Below are 18,063 nucleotides of genomic sequence, written 5' to 3'. Positions count from 1 at the left end.
GTGAATCTCCCCAAATTTTTGAATGGCCTTTTCTTAACAATCCTTTCACAGCTGCGGTTATCACGGTTGCTTGTGCACCTGTTTCTACCACACTTTTCGCTTTCTCTCCACTTTCCATTAATATGCTTGGATACAGCACTCAGAACAGTCAGATTCTTTAGCAATGACCTTTTGTGGCTTACACTCCTTGTGGAGTGTGTCAATGACGGCCTTCTGGATATCTGTCAGGTCAGCAGTCTTCCCCATGATTGTGGAGCTACTGAAACAGACTAAAGGACCTTTCTAAATGCTTAGGAAGCCTCTGCAGGTGTTTTTTTGTTAATTATTCTAATTTACTGAGATAATGACTTTTGGGTTATCATTGGCCATAATCATCAACATTAACAGAAATAAACACGTGAAATAGATCACTCTGTCTGTTATGACTCTACATAATATATGAGTTTCACTTTTTGTATTGAAGAACTGAAATAAATTCACTTTTTGATGACATTCTAATTTAGTGAGAAGCCCTTGTATGTACATAGGGTTGTGTGATTTTGTATATATGGCTTGTAGCACAGGTCAATTATTGAGATGCTGTTGTTACATATAGATGTCTACAAATTTGTACAGCATATCGCCTCACACAAACAGTTTCCAACTTTTCAAATCTTTTTTATGCCAAAATTCTGGTGCAAAAGCTAAAAGGTTGCATAACATTCCAGTATACAATGGTTAAAGGGGATGTCCTGGACTTAGTATACAATGCTTAAAGGGGAAGTCCAAGACTTAGTATACAATGCTTAAAGGGGATGTGCAGGACTTAGTATACAATGCTTAAAGGGGAAGTCCAGGACTTAGTATACAATGCTTAAAGGGGATGTGCAGGACTTAGTATACAATGCTTAAAGGGGAAGTCCAGGACTTAGTATACAATGCTTAAAGGGGATGTGCAGGACTTAGTATACAATGCTTAAAGGGGATGTGCAGGACTTAGTATACAATTCTGAAAGCGGATGTGTAGGACTAAGTATACAATCTAAACCCCTCTAATATGATGTCGCTGCTAGCAAGTGTTCTTTAGATACATTTCTGACAATAACTTTCTTGCTATAAGATACAAACTTTCAATTAATAAAATGTGTGGGAGTTTCTTACCCTGGAAGTGTTCCCCGACCAGAGTAACTAATAACGATGAGACTATTTGTGGGTTAGTGGTTTTCACTAGAGGCGACATATTCATTGTATACATGAGGGAATAACACAACTGTCTCCATAGGAAGCTCTGACATACTGTATCTTTTATAACAGGGCTTAGCAGGACCAGAAGGAATCCCAGGCCCTAAAGGGATTGGAGTAAGTTGCTGCATTTTTTGGCATGTGTGAAGTGTTTAGATGTAATGATCATGTGTGATGCCTTTTGACTGATAACTACAGAACGTTGACTTAAGGAAATGTCACAAAGAAGGGAATATTTCCATTCAAATACCTATGATTTTTAATGGGAAATTAGACAGGAGGAAGGGGATTGATATTTGCTTCAAAGCGTAAGCCATCTCGTTTCTGAATGTAAAAAAACAAAGATTTAAAAGAATAATTGTTCTGCCTGGGGCACATTTTGGATGTAAAAAGCCGACGAAAGATTCCGAAGATTACGGTATGTTCAGAAAATCATATGTGTATCTTCAACTAGTTGATCGCATGCAACAAATTTTCCAGGCCAGTCCAATGTCCTCAAGGTGGATCTCCAGATTTCGAGATCACGAACAATAGCAATCAGATCCTATTAGAAATGTCACTGGTACGTTCGATCATCAGAATACTGGCTGCGGATAGATTCTCCATGACACTTCAGGGTATTGCTAGAAAAGATCAAAATAAATGGCAATATGGTTTTACTGAATTGCAGTTTATATAAATATTTAAAGGGGCTCCACAGTTGGAGTGTCAATTTAATTGCAATAGTAATGGGTATTCCCATCCAGAATGGGCCATCACTGGGGGGTCCGACCTCTACAAATTCTATTTTAAGGCTATTTTGCCTTCAGAGTGTTTTTTTTTTCTGCTGGTTCCTGAAACAGGAGCATTGCCCTGCAACGACCATTAAATGATGGCAAATTGTAGTCATATGGCTGAACTTCGCTGACTAGTCTTGTCCACAAATTGCGGCCACAACTGGCTCCGTGTGCTTGTCCGCATGGTCAAAAAGGTGCAGGAGCTGCCTACTATTTCGTAAATCAGAACAGACTAGCGGATGTTGTGAATTTTTCCACGTGGACCTGAGGTCAATGTGGACAATTGCCCATGTGCACTAGCATATGGACTAACATCGGTCCGTGTGCTGTCCTTTTGCAGTAGATTGGGCACACGGACAGCACTCAGACCACAAATTCTTTCATGTGGACTTAGGTTCAGACTGGCGTATTTGACAGTCCGTATACAGACCGCAATACCTGGACTGACTGCAGGTCTCCCAACCATACATGCGCCTCGTCTGAAGCCTATGAAGCGGTAAGTTCGAGTCGAGAGTCCTGCGGTCAGTCCGGGTATTGTGGTCTGTATACGGATCTTGAAATATCGTCATCTGAGATAAGGATTCCCATTTAATTGTCCATTGCCTTTAGTGAATAAAGTATTTATATACATTTGTAGTTGCACAGCTGGGAATCCTTCGGACCACATTGTTCATCAAGTAGGTGTCAAGAGTTTTCAGACCCTTCTGTGCAACGGAGGACATTGTGCTTACGTGAGACCACCATATCTCCATACTGTTATTACAATATAGATATATCATTCACACTGGCGCAGAGCATCATGTTTATACTTTAAGGGGTATTCCCATCTCCAAGATCCTATCTCAATATGTAGTAGGTGTAATAATAATAATATTAGCAAATACCTCCAATTAAAAATGTAGTATAGTTCTTCTGATTCTCTATATCTCTTTCATGTGCAGGCATTGCATTAGGTATCCATGGTTACGACCACTCATATAGTGAGTTAGCTAGATGCTAGTGGTCATAACCATGGATACCTAAGCTACTGCAATGCCTTCACATGAGGAAAGAGATATAGCGAATCGGAAGACTTATACTACATTTCTAATTGGAGGTTTTTGCTAATATTATTTTTATTACACCTACTACATATTGGGATAGGATCTTGGAGATGGGAATACCCCTTTAACTGTAAAAACTTCCGGTCTAGCACTGGAGATGGAGCAAGATGGCTACTGATCCCAGGTTTCTTAGTGATTACTATACAAGTGGACTTGAAGAGGACCTTTAGAAGACATGGGTTAGGAGTTCTGTATTGATGTAGCTACACCAGGTATTGGGCGTAATTGTGTTGGAGAAAAGAACATTTCAGATGAAGAAGGAGATCGATTTATGAAATATTTTTTTCCACTTTTCTTCTTTGACCCATTTCAGTTCGGATCTGGTGATGTTTAGTTCTCGAGGCCTCTTCTTGGTCATACAACGCACCCTATGAAGCCTTTGCACATTGTTGTACCATTTAGCAAGAGCAATACAGAAAACATAGGACAGGGCCAGGACTTCTATAGCTATTGCCACATATGGCAAGGTGACCTCATTGGATGGACCCGAACTCTGTAGATTCACCTCTCTATTGCCTAACCAGGCATCAGATTAACTTAACAGGGGCAGATGCAGAAAGTAGAGAGCCCTTGACCAGTATATGGGCCATTGTATTCCCATTAGAAACCCCTTTAATCTCTCTAAAAACCTACCAGCAATTAGCGAGCTAAGAAATTAATTAGTTTAGTCTCTTGGGTGCAATTTAGGTAAGTGCTATCTGCTTTTAAGGTCTCTGTGGACCCCCGTACCTACTGGGTACACTTTATATGCCCAACTCAACCTCTTAGCCCATTTACCATTTTTTATATCATCCTACAATACACCAGAGGAACATGGACCCTGGGAGATGTCACTGGATCTTGGTGAATCTCCTACATTCCCGTCGCTAAAAAATAGGTATAAGTGACAGGTGTACTTTAATATACATTTGTTCTTATATCATAAATACCAACTGTTAGTCATTTTCTTAGTAAGAAGGGAGCAAGTCACCGAGCAGACACAGACGGGAACACATAAAGAACCTCAACCTTGCTGACTAATCTCCAGTGCAACAAATTAATCACGGTTACACATCGCACTTTGCCACCCTTACGACACAAGTGAGTTGTCAATCACCGGATTAGTTAACACTACACGAAGAACGGAAACCTGAGCAAGTTATGGCAGCCCTGGATTCTGCATGTACAAACACAACAATCACATTGTGGACGGAGAAGGATTATTCTCCATCGAGAGGCTTAGTAACATATTTGTATGGGGGGGAAGTTGTCTACAAGTGACGATTAACATTTCATATCTGCCCCGAGCTTGGCAGCTTCAAAAAACCACAGCAGACATTACCTGGTGAAATAATTCTTTTTGTGACATATCTCCCATATGAATAATACACATTGAACAAGTCCACTCGCCCAGCAGATGTTTCTTTCTATACCTCCAGGATATTTTCATACATGACCTGTGTATTCCATTCTGTATTTTCCAGTGGAGATTTGACATACTCCAGGTTGTCAACCCTCAAAGATTTGGAGTTGTTTTAGTGGCTCCATGATAGTAGACTGTGTAATATTTGTATGTTTAAGCTTGTAATTTAAAAAGAAATTCTGTATTTATTTTAGGGCTTTATTGGAATACCTGGGGTGCCAGGACCTCCCGGACCTGAAGGCGAACGAGTACGTTTGTTCTATTCTTATCTAAAGTGCAATGAAATACATGAGCGCTAAACAGGTGCTCGGTATGCAGTCTTCGAGTTTTCAGCTTATTGCAAAACCAGTGAAAAAAATAAAAACCTAAGTGCAATTTTTGTTATTCCACTTAGGGTATGCCAGGGCCAGCTGGAAAGAAAGGACCCAAAGGTGGGCCGGTGAGTGATCTTCAATAAAGTTTGTTGGATAGGGTCTTTAAAAAAAAAAAAATGTTTTCAACCCAACAAGGAGCCTTTGTAAAGCTTGGTTCTCATTATGTAAATTATCTCTGGTAAGCAATCTGCTTGGGGGTTTACATCTTTATACCAGGAAACCATATTCAGACGTGCCCCTCCATTCACTTTAATGAGCCAAACAGAGTTGTAAAGATGAAACTGTTGACTTTGATAAAACTTTTCCAACGGTGAATGTTTCTTTTTGTGAGACACAAATGCAAGGTAGATATAGACTATGCTATTGTGTCCAACAAAAAAGGCAATCGCTGCCAGAAAGGAGGTCCAAGGTTTCATATTTTGGAATAACTGGATACGCCAACGAGGCTCATCTGAATGTTGTTCTCGTGTGTAAAGACGGAAACCTGAGTTTGCAGTACAGGGTATTTACATAAGGTCTAAATCAGACGTCCATTTTTCACTTTCATATTCTGTTTTTTTTTCATGGATAGAACATCCACCCATTATAATCTAAGGGGCTGATTACATATCCGTGTTTTCTGAGGACCTAGTGCTGATCACACGTCTGTCTTTTCTGAGGACAAAACTGGAGACATTGGCGTCCACTTTTGTTTCGAGTGACGTAGCAAAGTCACCTATTCAAATCAATGGGCACATAAAAAAAAAACTGACAGCTCACGGGTGCCATCCATGTGTCTTCCCAGTGCTATCTCGGTAGGAGAAGTTTTCAAATGTATTTATTTTGCATACAAGAAAAATGGACGTCACACTGAAAGTAAAAATGGACACACGGAGAAAAAAAGGATGAAAATCGGATGATGCAAAAGGGTCAGTTTTTTTCTCATTTGCAAACAAAGAACACAAATAAGGCCTAATGTGAACCACGTCTTAAACATGCAGATTTTTGCAATGGATTTGATGCAGATTTTGCACTGGAATTCAAAACAGATTTTTTTTTTCTTCACCCTTTAATCTCATGACCAGCTTGGTATGCGGAACATGTATTTTGTGCTAACACTTTTATAAAATGAGCCCTTGGGAGTTTATACTTTACTACTTTCACACAGTCAGACACTTGGCTGGGACAATAAGAAGATTTAGTTTGTAAATGTTGCAACTTGGCAAAGTTCTGAGACTTTATATTACCATATGTTTACTATGCCGCTGGCGTCCTGCGCTTAGCTCTATAATCAGGGCCAAATGATGTCATACAAGGCATACATGTGCCTTACTGCTCGAAATAGGTAGTGCGACGCACGGTAAAATAACTCCGACGTGTAATGAAATTGGAACCCGACCAATTGCAGCACTTTCCTGATCCTCGTAACTGGATAACGTGTTTAGGAAGCACAGAAGAACTAAATGGTCCCCTTGGTGGATGGACTACTATGGTATTCAGAAAGTCTGCCGCTGAAGCCATAACATTTTTTTTTTAAAGTATTCATTTTGAATTTCTGGAAAAATTAGTTTTCTCTGGCGCAAAAATATGAGAAATTAATTTTCAGTTAAAAATCATTTTGTTAAATCTACAGCTTATACAGAATTTATTTTGTGGGTGAAGTAATAGCATGTAATTGTAGGGCATATACATAATTTATAGCATTATTATTACCGAAATTTAAGACCAAATACTGGCAAACCTGACGCTTTCTGTAAACTGTAGTTTTTTTTCTCCTGAATAGTTTTTTGTGACTTTTTTTTACAGTCGTTTCCTGAGCGTTTTTCCAACCGTTTTGGCCGTAGTTGGGTTTTTTTTTCGGAACTTTTTGCAAAGTATTTTTTTTACTCTTATTTTCAGTTTATTTATTATTTTTAACTCCATTGAATAATGTAGAAACTAAAAGCGTTTTTTTTTACGATGGGAAAATGCTCCAAAAGACGTCTTTTGGGCCTTCCCATTGACTTACATTGTAAAGTACAGAGCATCTGCAAAATGCCAGAAGACTGGTCGAGTCACTTCTATTAACCGATTGTCATGTTTTAGAAACCTATAATGGTTAAAAGTCACTCAAAAGCCTGAACATGTGCACAGCAAGTTGCCTTTACTTAGAAATGTAAATGTTCATTCTTTTGGACCTTTTTTCACACGGTTTCCGTGGTGGAATCTGCCTGAAAAAGACTTTGTAAGAACAAATTGCGGAAGCGGAATTACAGTTTTTTTGGTTGTTTTTGCACCATTTCACTCCACTTGGATTTTTTCACAGTTTTACCAAATAATATAGTGAAATGAAAGCTACCATTTATTCGCAGCTACTACTCATCTTGCAAAAAAAGAAGCCCTCCATTGGCTATTTAGAGGGAAAATTAGAAAAAAAAAAGTTATGGCTCATGAAAAAAAGAGGAAGAATTGTTCCATATGGTTCTCTATAGAAATGAAATGTATTAAAAAAAAAAAAAAGCACATGTATAAAAATATCATAAAAATTCTTATAAAAAATATAAAAATCATACTGTTTATTACAAGCCAAAAAGAAAAAAGGTGCAAAAAAACCTCCATGTGAAAGATGGAAGCCTTCATGTGTTTTTCAGCCTACTTTTGTGAATATAATGACTCGTTGGCTTCGTATCCCGCGTCCCTCCCGTTTGCTATGTGATCCCAAACACATTAGGTTTTATTGAATGATCTGCGATAAATGGAGGCTGTGAATAGCAGCACTTGTCCATTTCGGGTCTACAAAGAGAGAGACGACTGAAAGAAAAACCTCAGGTTCTTTCAGCCAAATACAAATGGCCACTGCGTAATTGTACGCCAAGAGGTCAGAGCAACAGGGCAAAAAGAGGGACAACTATGGGGCAAGGAGAAATGCCTGCAGATTTACTGGCTTTACAGATCAGATGTTCACAGGTTGACAAGAATTTCTTACCTGGCACAAGTTATTGGAAGATTTGTGGGAACACGTTATTCCATCAGTAATGTAATTTTGCTGGCGCAGAACCCAAGTGTCTGCTTTGAGTCTATATAACTGGATGATCTTCAAAACACTGCTCCTCTACTGTAATTTGTGGTAAGTTTAGTGTTCAGTACCCCATGGGCATTTTGGCAAGACAAATAACTATGTTTGATAAGTTTCTAAATAATCTAATTTCTTATTGGATTCTTCTCTCTCATATGGCTGACACTCTCAATAGGTCTCCATCTCTGCCCGGGACTCCTACCAGCTACATCTGAAATGGTAGCAGGGTCTCTGGTCACCACTTTGGGGCTACTTATAAAGTGAAAAAAATAATCTTAGCATTGTCTGGAGAAGTGTTTTTCAATAGTTTCTAAAGTATTTCTTTCACCAATAAATAATATCAAAATATTCTAAAAGCAAAGATCCTAATTAACTAGAGGACCAATGTCTAATTAGTGGCCATTGGGTCCAATTAATCAGATGTTAGGCCCCAAGGATAAGGGCAGGTGCATACGGCTGTAGACTCTCTCATCTGAGAAAATCGGGCTGATTATGCAAATGACACTTTGATCAAACTCTGATCAGAGTGTGAGCATAGTGTGATGCGATTCTCTCTGATGAGAGAATTAGAGCACACCGAGGAGAAGATGGAAAACAAAATTTCTCCATCTTCTCCATTGTGTCATCCGAGTGTAGTCTGATGATTTCCAGGCACTCATTGACTTGAATTAGATCCGAATATCAGATAAAACTCGGGCATGTATGGGTCTGGCCCATAACCAAAGACCTCTGCTATAACTAAAGTCCAGAAATCAGTCACACGGGCACCTGGGGTAAAGAAGAGGTGCGGAGATTGTTACAGAATTTTAGACCAATGTAGTTATCCACTGACTGCCTGCCATAGGACTGTTAAATACATGTCTAAAGACTGTTAGTAACTTTTACATTGACTTTTAATCCTGTGGTGTAGCAAAATGAGAGGTCTATATTATGTGTGAGCTCAGGTACGGGCTGGGGCTGAAATTCAGCCCTGGCATTTGAAATCACACAGGCCCAAGCACCAGATGGTATATATTACAAATATTACCCTGGATGGAGGAAAGCAAGATTTACTACAAGACCAATATTTCAAATGATACCCAAGGTCTGCTGGGGTAAGTGATGGAATCACCGACTTTGTGCTCCATCACAACTCTCAACACTATGGGTGTCTAGAGAACACCGATTCTAAGTAGCAGACAGTGCAGCCCACAACCAGACAGGCCCTTCTGGCATTTGCCAGAAGGCCAGTCCGGCCCTGTGTGAGCTGCATATGTTACATAAAGAGCCTTAACTTCAGCAGATCTCCTCCACTGTACAGCTTTAAAAACTGCATCAACATGGCACGTGAGAAAGTACCCAAACACAAACAAAAAAAGCTATTAGCAGTGAGCAGCCTAAAGGTACCGTCACATTAAGCGACGCTGCAGCGATATCGACAACGATGCCGATCGCTGCAGCGTCGCTGTGCCGTCGCTGGAGAGCTGTCACACAGACAGCTCTCCAGCGACCAACGATGCCGAAGTCCCCGGGTAACCAGGGTAAACATCGGGTTACTAAGCGCAGGGCCTCGCTTAGAAACCCGATGTTTACCCTGGTTACCAGTGTAAATGTAAAAAAAAAACACTACATACTTACATTACGGTGTCTGTTGCGTCCCCTGGCGTCCGCTTCCCTGCACTGTGTAAGCGCCGGCCCTAAAGCAGAGCGGTGACATCACCACTGTGCTCTGCTTTACGGCCGGCACTGATTCAGTGCAGGAAGCTCTGAGCAGCAACGCGGACGCCGGGGGACGTGACAGACATCAGAAGGTGAGTATGTAGTGTTTTTTTTTTACTTTTACAATGGTAACCAGGGTAAATATCGGGTTACTAAGCGTGGCCCTGCGCTTAGTAACCTGATATTTACCCTGGTTACCATTGTAAAGCATTGCAGGCATCGTTGCTTTTGCTGTCAAACACAACGATACACGCCGATCTGACGACCAAATAAGGTGCTGGCCTTCTAGCTCCGACCAACGATATCACAGCGGGATCCAGATCGCTGCTGCGTGTCAAACACAACGATATCGCTATCCAGGATGCTGCAACGTCACGGATCGCTATCGTTATCGTTGTTAAATTGTTCAGTGTGAAGGTACCTTTAGTACTACAGACCAATTGTTGTCAAAAAAAGATAAGATTGTCTTGCGAGATGAGCAATGGTGGAGGAGAAATTGGCAATGTTCTTCCAAATATAACACTTTAGAGGCCATTTGTACTGAGGCTATCCCACCGAATCCAGAATTTCCACTTGTGGGTGGAATTACTACACAAGTCCTTACAAATACAAATTGTGCTAAAAAAACCCACACATTCATAATTAAAAAATACAGAACTTGAGTTAGCGGCACACATGGTTTATATAAAGGCTTCACCTTAGTTCATGAACTCAGCAGTGTGATTCAGACATTGCCAAAAATCAATGATTTGTTTTCACATAAAAGATTTAAGGAGCTATAACTAAGAATGCAGATCTAGGTGTGTCGCACAACAGTAGCGCTTGTAGACCACAGCTGTCCTGCCTCTCGTGAAGCACTTAAAGGACCACTAAGCCTAAAAGACAAGATGCTGCCATATGGAAAGCATCTAACCACTGCAGTCATGGCTGTGCTCTTACAGAGAACCCTGTTAGAAAGCTCAATTCCATATATATTTTAAGGGAATTCTGAGTTATTAGTGGTGATCTCCTCTGTCCAGGACCCTCGTCTCTTGGCCAGAGTACAGAGCTCTTTACAAAGAGTGTCTCTCACTCTGACGGACCTGTCCTGTCCCGAATTACACACACAACCTATGAAAGTATGAAAGTAATACCAAATTTCCCCTCTAGAGTTGATGTAATGAGACCAAACATTTAAGGAAAATTAATCACGAGAAAAAAAATGTAGAAGTCAGTTTTGGCTATTTTGCCTTTATTGTGCCAATTTTATCATAGTAGTAGAAGAAGACAAGATCACATTGTACAGGTTGTGCTGCGGTAAATAAGAAGCCTTTTGTGTTGCAAAATGGTTCTGTATTGGTCCAACGCGTTTCGACACCAAATATTATTAACCTTGATAAAGGCGCTGGTGCGGTGCTAAAATGCGTTGGTGCGGTGCTAAAATGCGTTGGTACAATAAAGAACTATTTTGGAACATAAAATGCTTCTTATTTAGCCTGTACAATGTACTATCATCCTGATCTAGTATTATAAATTTGGAAGAAGATTCCCTCCTCCAGCCAGGTGATTGCATCCTTCACTATCTCTACCAGGTGATACCCCTCTATGTGTGTGTGCTTTTGTCCATCACACAGTTGTCCAAATTTATCAGAGTGGCTCACAATGTTTGCTAAAGTTGGCACATCTTTAGATTAGGCACTTCTGTGTAGACCTGATCTTCCACTTATCTATGCCACCCCCTAAAAGAGGGAGTTTGGACTTGCAATTAATAAAATTATCCCCGGCATTAAAATAGCAAAATGTTATTGATACACCAAGAAAATTTGTGCAAATTACAGTAGATCACCGGGGATCACAGTAGAGGGATAGTTTATTGTAAAGGGGTCTTGAGCCAAATGCCTTTTCCATGGTCATGAAAATGAGAATTGTAATGCAAACTAAACGAGCCAAAACAATGCTTTTGGTAGCCGAATTCATTGTCCAGGACTCTATATTCCATGATTGGCATGGGAGGGAGGCCAAGGGTCAATCCAATTAGCAAGTTTGACATGGTTGTCTCTTCTTATAAAATCATTTGCGTTGTTGTCTGGAGTGATCTCGGCCTCAAGAAGCTACAGCATGGACTTCAACTCCGACCAGCCCAAATTTCAGCATCTGCAGGAATATGTTACTTGTCACTCCCCTGAATCACTCTGTTCTGTATACAAATACATAAGTAGGAGTTGGAGGTGAGGTCAGGGCTGTTGGAGTGTGAGAAATGCATTTAGGTCATCGGAAACACAATGGAAGCAGCTAATTTGTGGGCTGAGGCTATACATCGGAGTGCACATCTTGTTTTAATGTTATGGCCCCTGGGAGTATCTGGGATTAACAGTCAAATAGACAATATTGTGTTAAAAGTGAAGAAGAAATCGTTGTAAGAACGTGAAACAAAAAAAGTAATCTGGTTAAGACTTTCTGCTATTTAAGCCTCCTGCCAAAGATATAGACTAGTTCTATGGTTCTTCGTGCAATCATTTTCATCCAAGGCGAAGGTCTTAAAGGAACTGTCCAGAATCTATTTTTACAGAAGTCCAGATGTCCAGAGGATGAAGACTTGCATTGTATTAAGGGACCAGCATTGTGGATGAGGTTCCACAAAGCTCAGCGTAGACTGACCGGAGTGGCGCATTTGACAACCGAAGCACCATGGTTTATGTTGTGGATTTTCACAGCACTTGTGCAGCTAAATCCGCCTGCAAAAATGACTAAAGAGCAAATCATTAACGTGACCAGGACCACTAATCGCTGGCCTCAGTAGTGATGTTATCATGGACGGCACATGACTGCTGCAGACAGTGATGGGCTGCAGTGGTCATGCGAATGGCATACAGGGTCAGCGGGATCCACCAGAGGTGCCTTTGGAATAGTCCTGTCTTTCTTAAAATCCCACACAATCCCTTTACCCTGGTTATTGAGATATATACTAATAGATCTGTCTTTCAGTGTTATCAATATGGATGGGGAATTGATATAATGTGGCCTAAAAAAATCACCAAGGCTTAATCTGTCATCTTTTCCTCCCTTGAAAATAATTGCCAAAAGTTCAACATAAATACTTCACTTTTTTTTTTCTATACCCGGACTATAATTCTTTATTTTCCCAGTAGAGATGCTGTAGGGAAAGATAAAAGTCAATCTGAACTGAGCAATGCTAATATTAATTTTTCTTATTAATTCATCTTTTTTTTCATTACTTACAGTAGTAATTCAGGTCTAATGTGAATACAGCAATTCTGGTCTCCTCAACTAATTCCTCCGATTATCCACATCTGACAAACTGACCTCCTCTGTATATTTGTATGGCGGCGACAGCTGTTCACAGGCTGCACATTACATTCAGCCCTATCAAAGCAAATACAGTGATGTAATCTCCAATGTGCAGCCCAGAGACAGGAAGCAAATGAATGCAACTCACATGCTGCCGATGACACTCGCCGTGCCTTCATTGCTGAGAGTTTACGTGCATTTATTTTGCCAAATTCCTCTGATTTCCCCAATATTGGGCAAAATCTCTGCGCGCAGCCAGTTAGATTTTTACTTGTCCAATTATGTTGTTTCGCATAGAGATAAGCAGCTTCAGATGTGTCTGGCAGCCACTTATCTTTCCCGCTCTAATAGCTTAAAGCTGGACAACGCCTACGGAAAGCTTTAAATTAAATTTCCATATGGCTAAAAGTATAAAGTTTACACTTGACTGATCTAAAGTTCTGAATTGTGTGAAAATCACAATCTGAAAAAAATCTTCAGTAAAAAAAGTCTCGTATTTACTGCCACTAGTATAATAAGAGGGTTTTTGCATAAAAATTGTATCTTTTTTTTTTTTACACATTTTTTTTCTTGAGAGACCACAAATTGAAAAACAAAAAAATGTGCATTTTCCTCAAGTTATCCATAGGTGTCATCATGAAAAATACCCGTTAGTAATCCACACTGTTTATTGCATTATTTTGTTGCATTTTTTATTGCCTTTTTCATTTATTTAATCCTTTTTTTTTTCTGTACAGCATTTTTACCATGTATAGCAACTCATCAAATATTCATCGTGGAAACATAGCCATAATGGATGAGTTTGCAGATATTACATCCACTTTGCTTGAATTGTAAAAAAAAGGCAGATATTCCACACAAGAAAATGCAGTAGAAATTCAGCTGCATTTTGCCAATGTGGGAACCTGTGCTAACACTTTAAACAAAGGGTTTCGCTTCCATTTTTCGTCAAAGGAAGCCTATGGCAAAAAACATGCCTAAAGCATGGTGTGCACAAATGCAACTTAAAACACCCCTGAAAAGTAAACAAACAAACATAATCACTTTGCATAGAGTTTCATTAAGCACTATAGACTTTAAATTGACATCTGGCCAAATTAAGGCACACCAGCCAAGAAAAAGGAAGACAAAGGAAGCCTATGGCAAAAAACACGTCTAAAGCATGATGTGCACAAATGCAACTTAAAAACGCCCCACAACGCCTGTAGAGGTTTTCATAAACGACTAATGACTTTAAATTGACGTTTATAAACATAAAGAAACTTCGTCTGTAGAGGTTTTCATAAACGACTAATGACTTAAATTGACATTTGGAAACATAAAACAACAGTCAAGAATAAGGAAGACTAAAACATTACTTGTGAAATATTTTTCGCTTCGCATACAGTGCTCAGTATCTTTCTGACTTTGTAAAAGCGCCATGATTATTATACTTTTTTTTTTTAAAGAATTTTAAAAATGTGGGGGAGGGGTTATACAGACATGCCTTTTTTGATTATTTTTTTCCTATAGAGAAACCTGTAAAAAATGCATTGAAAACAACAATATAACCAGAGCATGCTTTGTTGAAAGAGAAAAAAAAGGGACCAAAAGTGTAAAAGACGTGCACTAATCACTCGCTGCTTGCGTTACGTCTTATATGTTATGTTATTGGGCTTGTCTTTCTTTCTGCACACATTTTTAATAAGTTTTGTTTTTTATTTGCAACAGGGTTTCCTCGGAGATGTTGGTGATAGGGGTCCTCACGGTCCAGATGGAAGTCCAGTAAGTTAATGACTGGTTAAGTAACGCTGTACAGAACCATCAACCGCAATGATAAAGTCAAAGAGCGTGTGCAAAACTCTTTTTTTACAACTACATGTCCAGAGGAAAAGTGAGCATATTACACTGAAAACTGATGTAAAAAGATGAAAATACGCAATGATTTATCACGTCAGCGTGACGGTGGTCCAGTCCTATTACAGACCCTTGTCATCATCATAAACCCAAACAGTTACCGGCGTCCCGTAAATCATCCATGCTGTTTCTTTCTAACAAAATATGGTTCACTTTAACGTCATATTTCCCTGCAGATTTTAAGCCCTAAGGTACATGTTCCTCCCAATCGTTAACTGCGCAGTAATCAGAGAAATGGAATATAGGCTCGTTCATCAAAAGCAGCTTTACTTGTGATCATCCTAATGTAATCCTTTTCTGCACTGACGGCGTTGCGTGCTCATTAACAGGAGCCCTTCTAACGCATCGTTGACATTACAGATGGGATTTTTTTGCAGGTTGCATATTTTGTTACGTTACTGGCAATTAGAAAATTAACTTTTTATTACATCTTTTTTATTTTTTATTTGGATTTTTATTTTTGTCTGCGTTCGTCCATATGTGTTTTCCATATATTATATGGGTTGTATTGTGTAAAAAAAAAAAACTATATATGTGTGCTCCTTGGCTCACATAACCATATAAATATTATAATGAGAAGGGAATCACAATGGGATTGATTCAATATTTTAGAATGTACTTTTGGAAATATTTGTAGAACAGATACATTTACGTAGCCTAGCCATAATTTACCAAAATGTTTGGGTCTTTTAAACTCGAAGATGTTGAGGAAAACTCTTTAGCAAAACGGCACAATAAAACCATGAAAAGTAAGACTAAAATAAATGTGATAAAGTTCTTAATTATAGGCACGGTGCAGTCAGGCGGCCATATAAATCGGACCAATGCATGGACTGGCCGGCGGCTATACCTACCCAAGCATGACAGCTTCATGTATTTCTATGCAGCTGTCAGGCTCTTGTCGGGAGAGCCGACGGCCAGTCCGAACGTTGGGGTCTGATCTCGGTCTGATTTATGCAGCCGTCTGACTGTATCCTTAATCTGCATGATCACTCTGATGTCTCACGTTATTTTACAGGGAACGCTTGGTAGTGCGGGACCTGCTGGCTTTCCAGGCTTGAGAGTAAGTATAGCTTTTTGCAGCTCTATAGCACCGTATTTTATTATGTAAATGAATAAAATGTTGTTTCTGCCAACTTTTTAAAGGGAACCTTTCAGCCGGTTTTTAGACCCCAAACTAATGTCATCTATGTAAAGTCCCTGCAAATGGTGATTCCGTCCATATCTTTGTTTAATGAGTCAATGTCATCTTTTTATAGAAATCCATTGGCAAATTTTTAGGTAAATGATTTGCCAGTGCGGGGGGCTTATCCCTGCAATTTCAGCTCTCCGGCCTCTCTCACTCTTTTCTCACCCAGTCGGTCTTCTCTATGACCTGAGATTCCGTACAAGCACTGTCATTCCTGGGAAGATTTTGTTATGATCTTCCATCGTGTGTGACCACAAATGATAAGCTAACACCAAGTATAGTGCACTCATAGAACACCTAGTTCTGGCAGGACTGGTTCTCATTGAAAAGCATTGCTTAATTGAAAGTAATACTTTCCCCTGTGTGCCCATTTGAAGGTAATAATGCCCTGGGGGGTGCACCAAACACTACAAAAATTGGCTCTGTGAACCACCATGCACTTAAAAGTTTGTCCGCACACTGCAGATGTGGACATAGTTGGATGTGGAACTTGCCATATGTACAGGCCACTTGCCTGAAGTCTTAGCCAAGTGCTCTGGATGCCAGGTGCTATTGACAGCAGCTGATTTATTGCCTTACAGCCAATGCTCCATGCATACAAGTATGCAAATTATCCGATATCAAGAAAAAAATGACGTAGGATTGGCGCATCCCAATAAAATTTTCAAGCTTTATTTCATATCCAAAGGGTTAAAAGTTCCGCATGATAATAATAAGACACATTCAGAGTGCTCATCATGTAGAACTTTTAACCTTTTGGATATGAAATAAAGCTTGAACATTTTATCAAGGTGTGCCTATTCAACGTCATTTTTTTCTTTGGATGCTTTGTGTGGGTTCGCAGCACTAGACAAGGCCATAATTTATTTATTAAGTGCGGTGATAACTTTTTCTCTTTTCAAGTTGTGCAAATTATCTCCTGTGTGACTATTGGTCACCATCAATGAATCTGAGGAAGGAAACTCTTTCCAGTGCAACCTACGGTCAACGTCCTTCCCATAAAGGAGCTTTACTTAATTGCAGCCGGGAAACAGGGGTTTCCCTAAACTAGAAAACCTCTTTAAATTATCCATATTATGAGATCTATCCTACATGAAAGCTGATAGAAATCCCTCTAGAAAACCGAACCTGACGCCCCGTAGTAGGCATCACATTGAAATGTTTCACACTTTCTCTGAAGCTTTCCAATGCTCATTGTTGGTGTCCCACCTGCTCCTTAGAAGATCTTTCACAAAATAACGTCCCTCTTCCTGTCTACAGCGAGTCTTGCCAGTTGGCATTCCGCCTTTTTCGCTTGTTGGACAATTGACACAAATCAGCCTGGAACATTTTGGTTTTAGACAATAGAGCGTTACCGAGCTGCCAACACTAAGCCGCTATCCCAGCTGTAGATCTTAAGAGCCCCGTGATTTATTGTAGAGCGTTAGCCACAGTTCTCGGCTACCGAATCTGAACGGCTTGTGAAATAAATACTCCATCTCCATATTGACCCCGCAAAGTGCCAAGAATCTGATGAACGGGAGGGGGGGGGTGCTTGGAATCACTCAGTAAAGGCTTTTATATAACACCAGGGGGATTCAGAGACCCCGTTTAGGGGTAAGTAGGAATAAAACATTCTCATTTCATTAAGTTTACTATCTTTTTTCTTCTTTCAATGGCAAGAAATATTAGATCACCATTTGGACTCTGAAATCTCAGAGCGTCTGTCTTATTTCTCTTGTCATTGACCGGAATTGGTAAATCAGGAGCCCAATAATTCATAATTGAAGCAGAATCCTGTTCGCAACCCCATATTCACCTCCCAGACATCTTCTTTGAAAGTAACTTTTATTAGTGGTTACTAGAGATGAGTTACTCCAATCAATGCAAATCGAACTTGCGTGGAATTTTTAGAAATTCACTGGCGTCGCCAAAATTCTATCAATTTGCACATCGCCTCTTTTGCTAATCGTTAAAAATGTCTGCAGCTAAATTACACATTTCAGAAGATTGCATCAGCCAGAGAAGGAACACATGGCTTCGGGCAGGTTTTGTCATAATACTTTGGAGCTATGACATTACATAATATTGCACAGCTCATCA

The 18,063-nt window shown here is 39.8% G+C and overlaps 1 protein-coding gene across 1 annotated transcript in view; it reads left to right on the top strand.

The window, feature by feature from the left end:
• The window catches only part of COL24A1 (collagen type XXIV alpha 1 chain), a 256,293-nt gene that overhangs the window by 103,420 nt on the left and 134,810 nt on the right, over window positions 1-18,063 (top strand). The window contains exons 10-14 of the mRNA XM_077278882.1: window positions 1,294-1,338; window positions 4,697-4,750; window positions 4,897-4,941; window positions 14,607-14,660; window positions 15,811-15,855. Coding sequence (XP_077134997.1) covers window positions 1,294-1,338; window positions 4,697-4,750; window positions 4,897-4,941; window positions 14,607-14,660; window positions 15,811-15,855 — 243 coding nt within the window. The remainder of the gene's footprint in view (window positions 1-1,293; window positions 1,339-4,696; window positions 4,751-4,896; window positions 4,942-14,606; window positions 14,661-15,810; window positions 15,856-18,063) is intronic.

The sequence above is a fragment of the Ranitomeya variabilis genome, chromosome 8, assembly GCF_051348905.1.
Source record: "Ranitomeya variabilis isolate aRanVar5 chromosome 8, aRanVar5.hap1, whole genome shotgun sequence".
Taxonomy (NCBI): Eukaryota; Metazoa; Chordata; class Amphibia; order Anura; family Dendrobatidae; genus Ranitomeya; species Ranitomeya variabilis.
The sequence above is the reverse complement of the archived record's forward strand: the minus strand, read 5'-3'. Positions and strand labels throughout refer to the sequence as shown.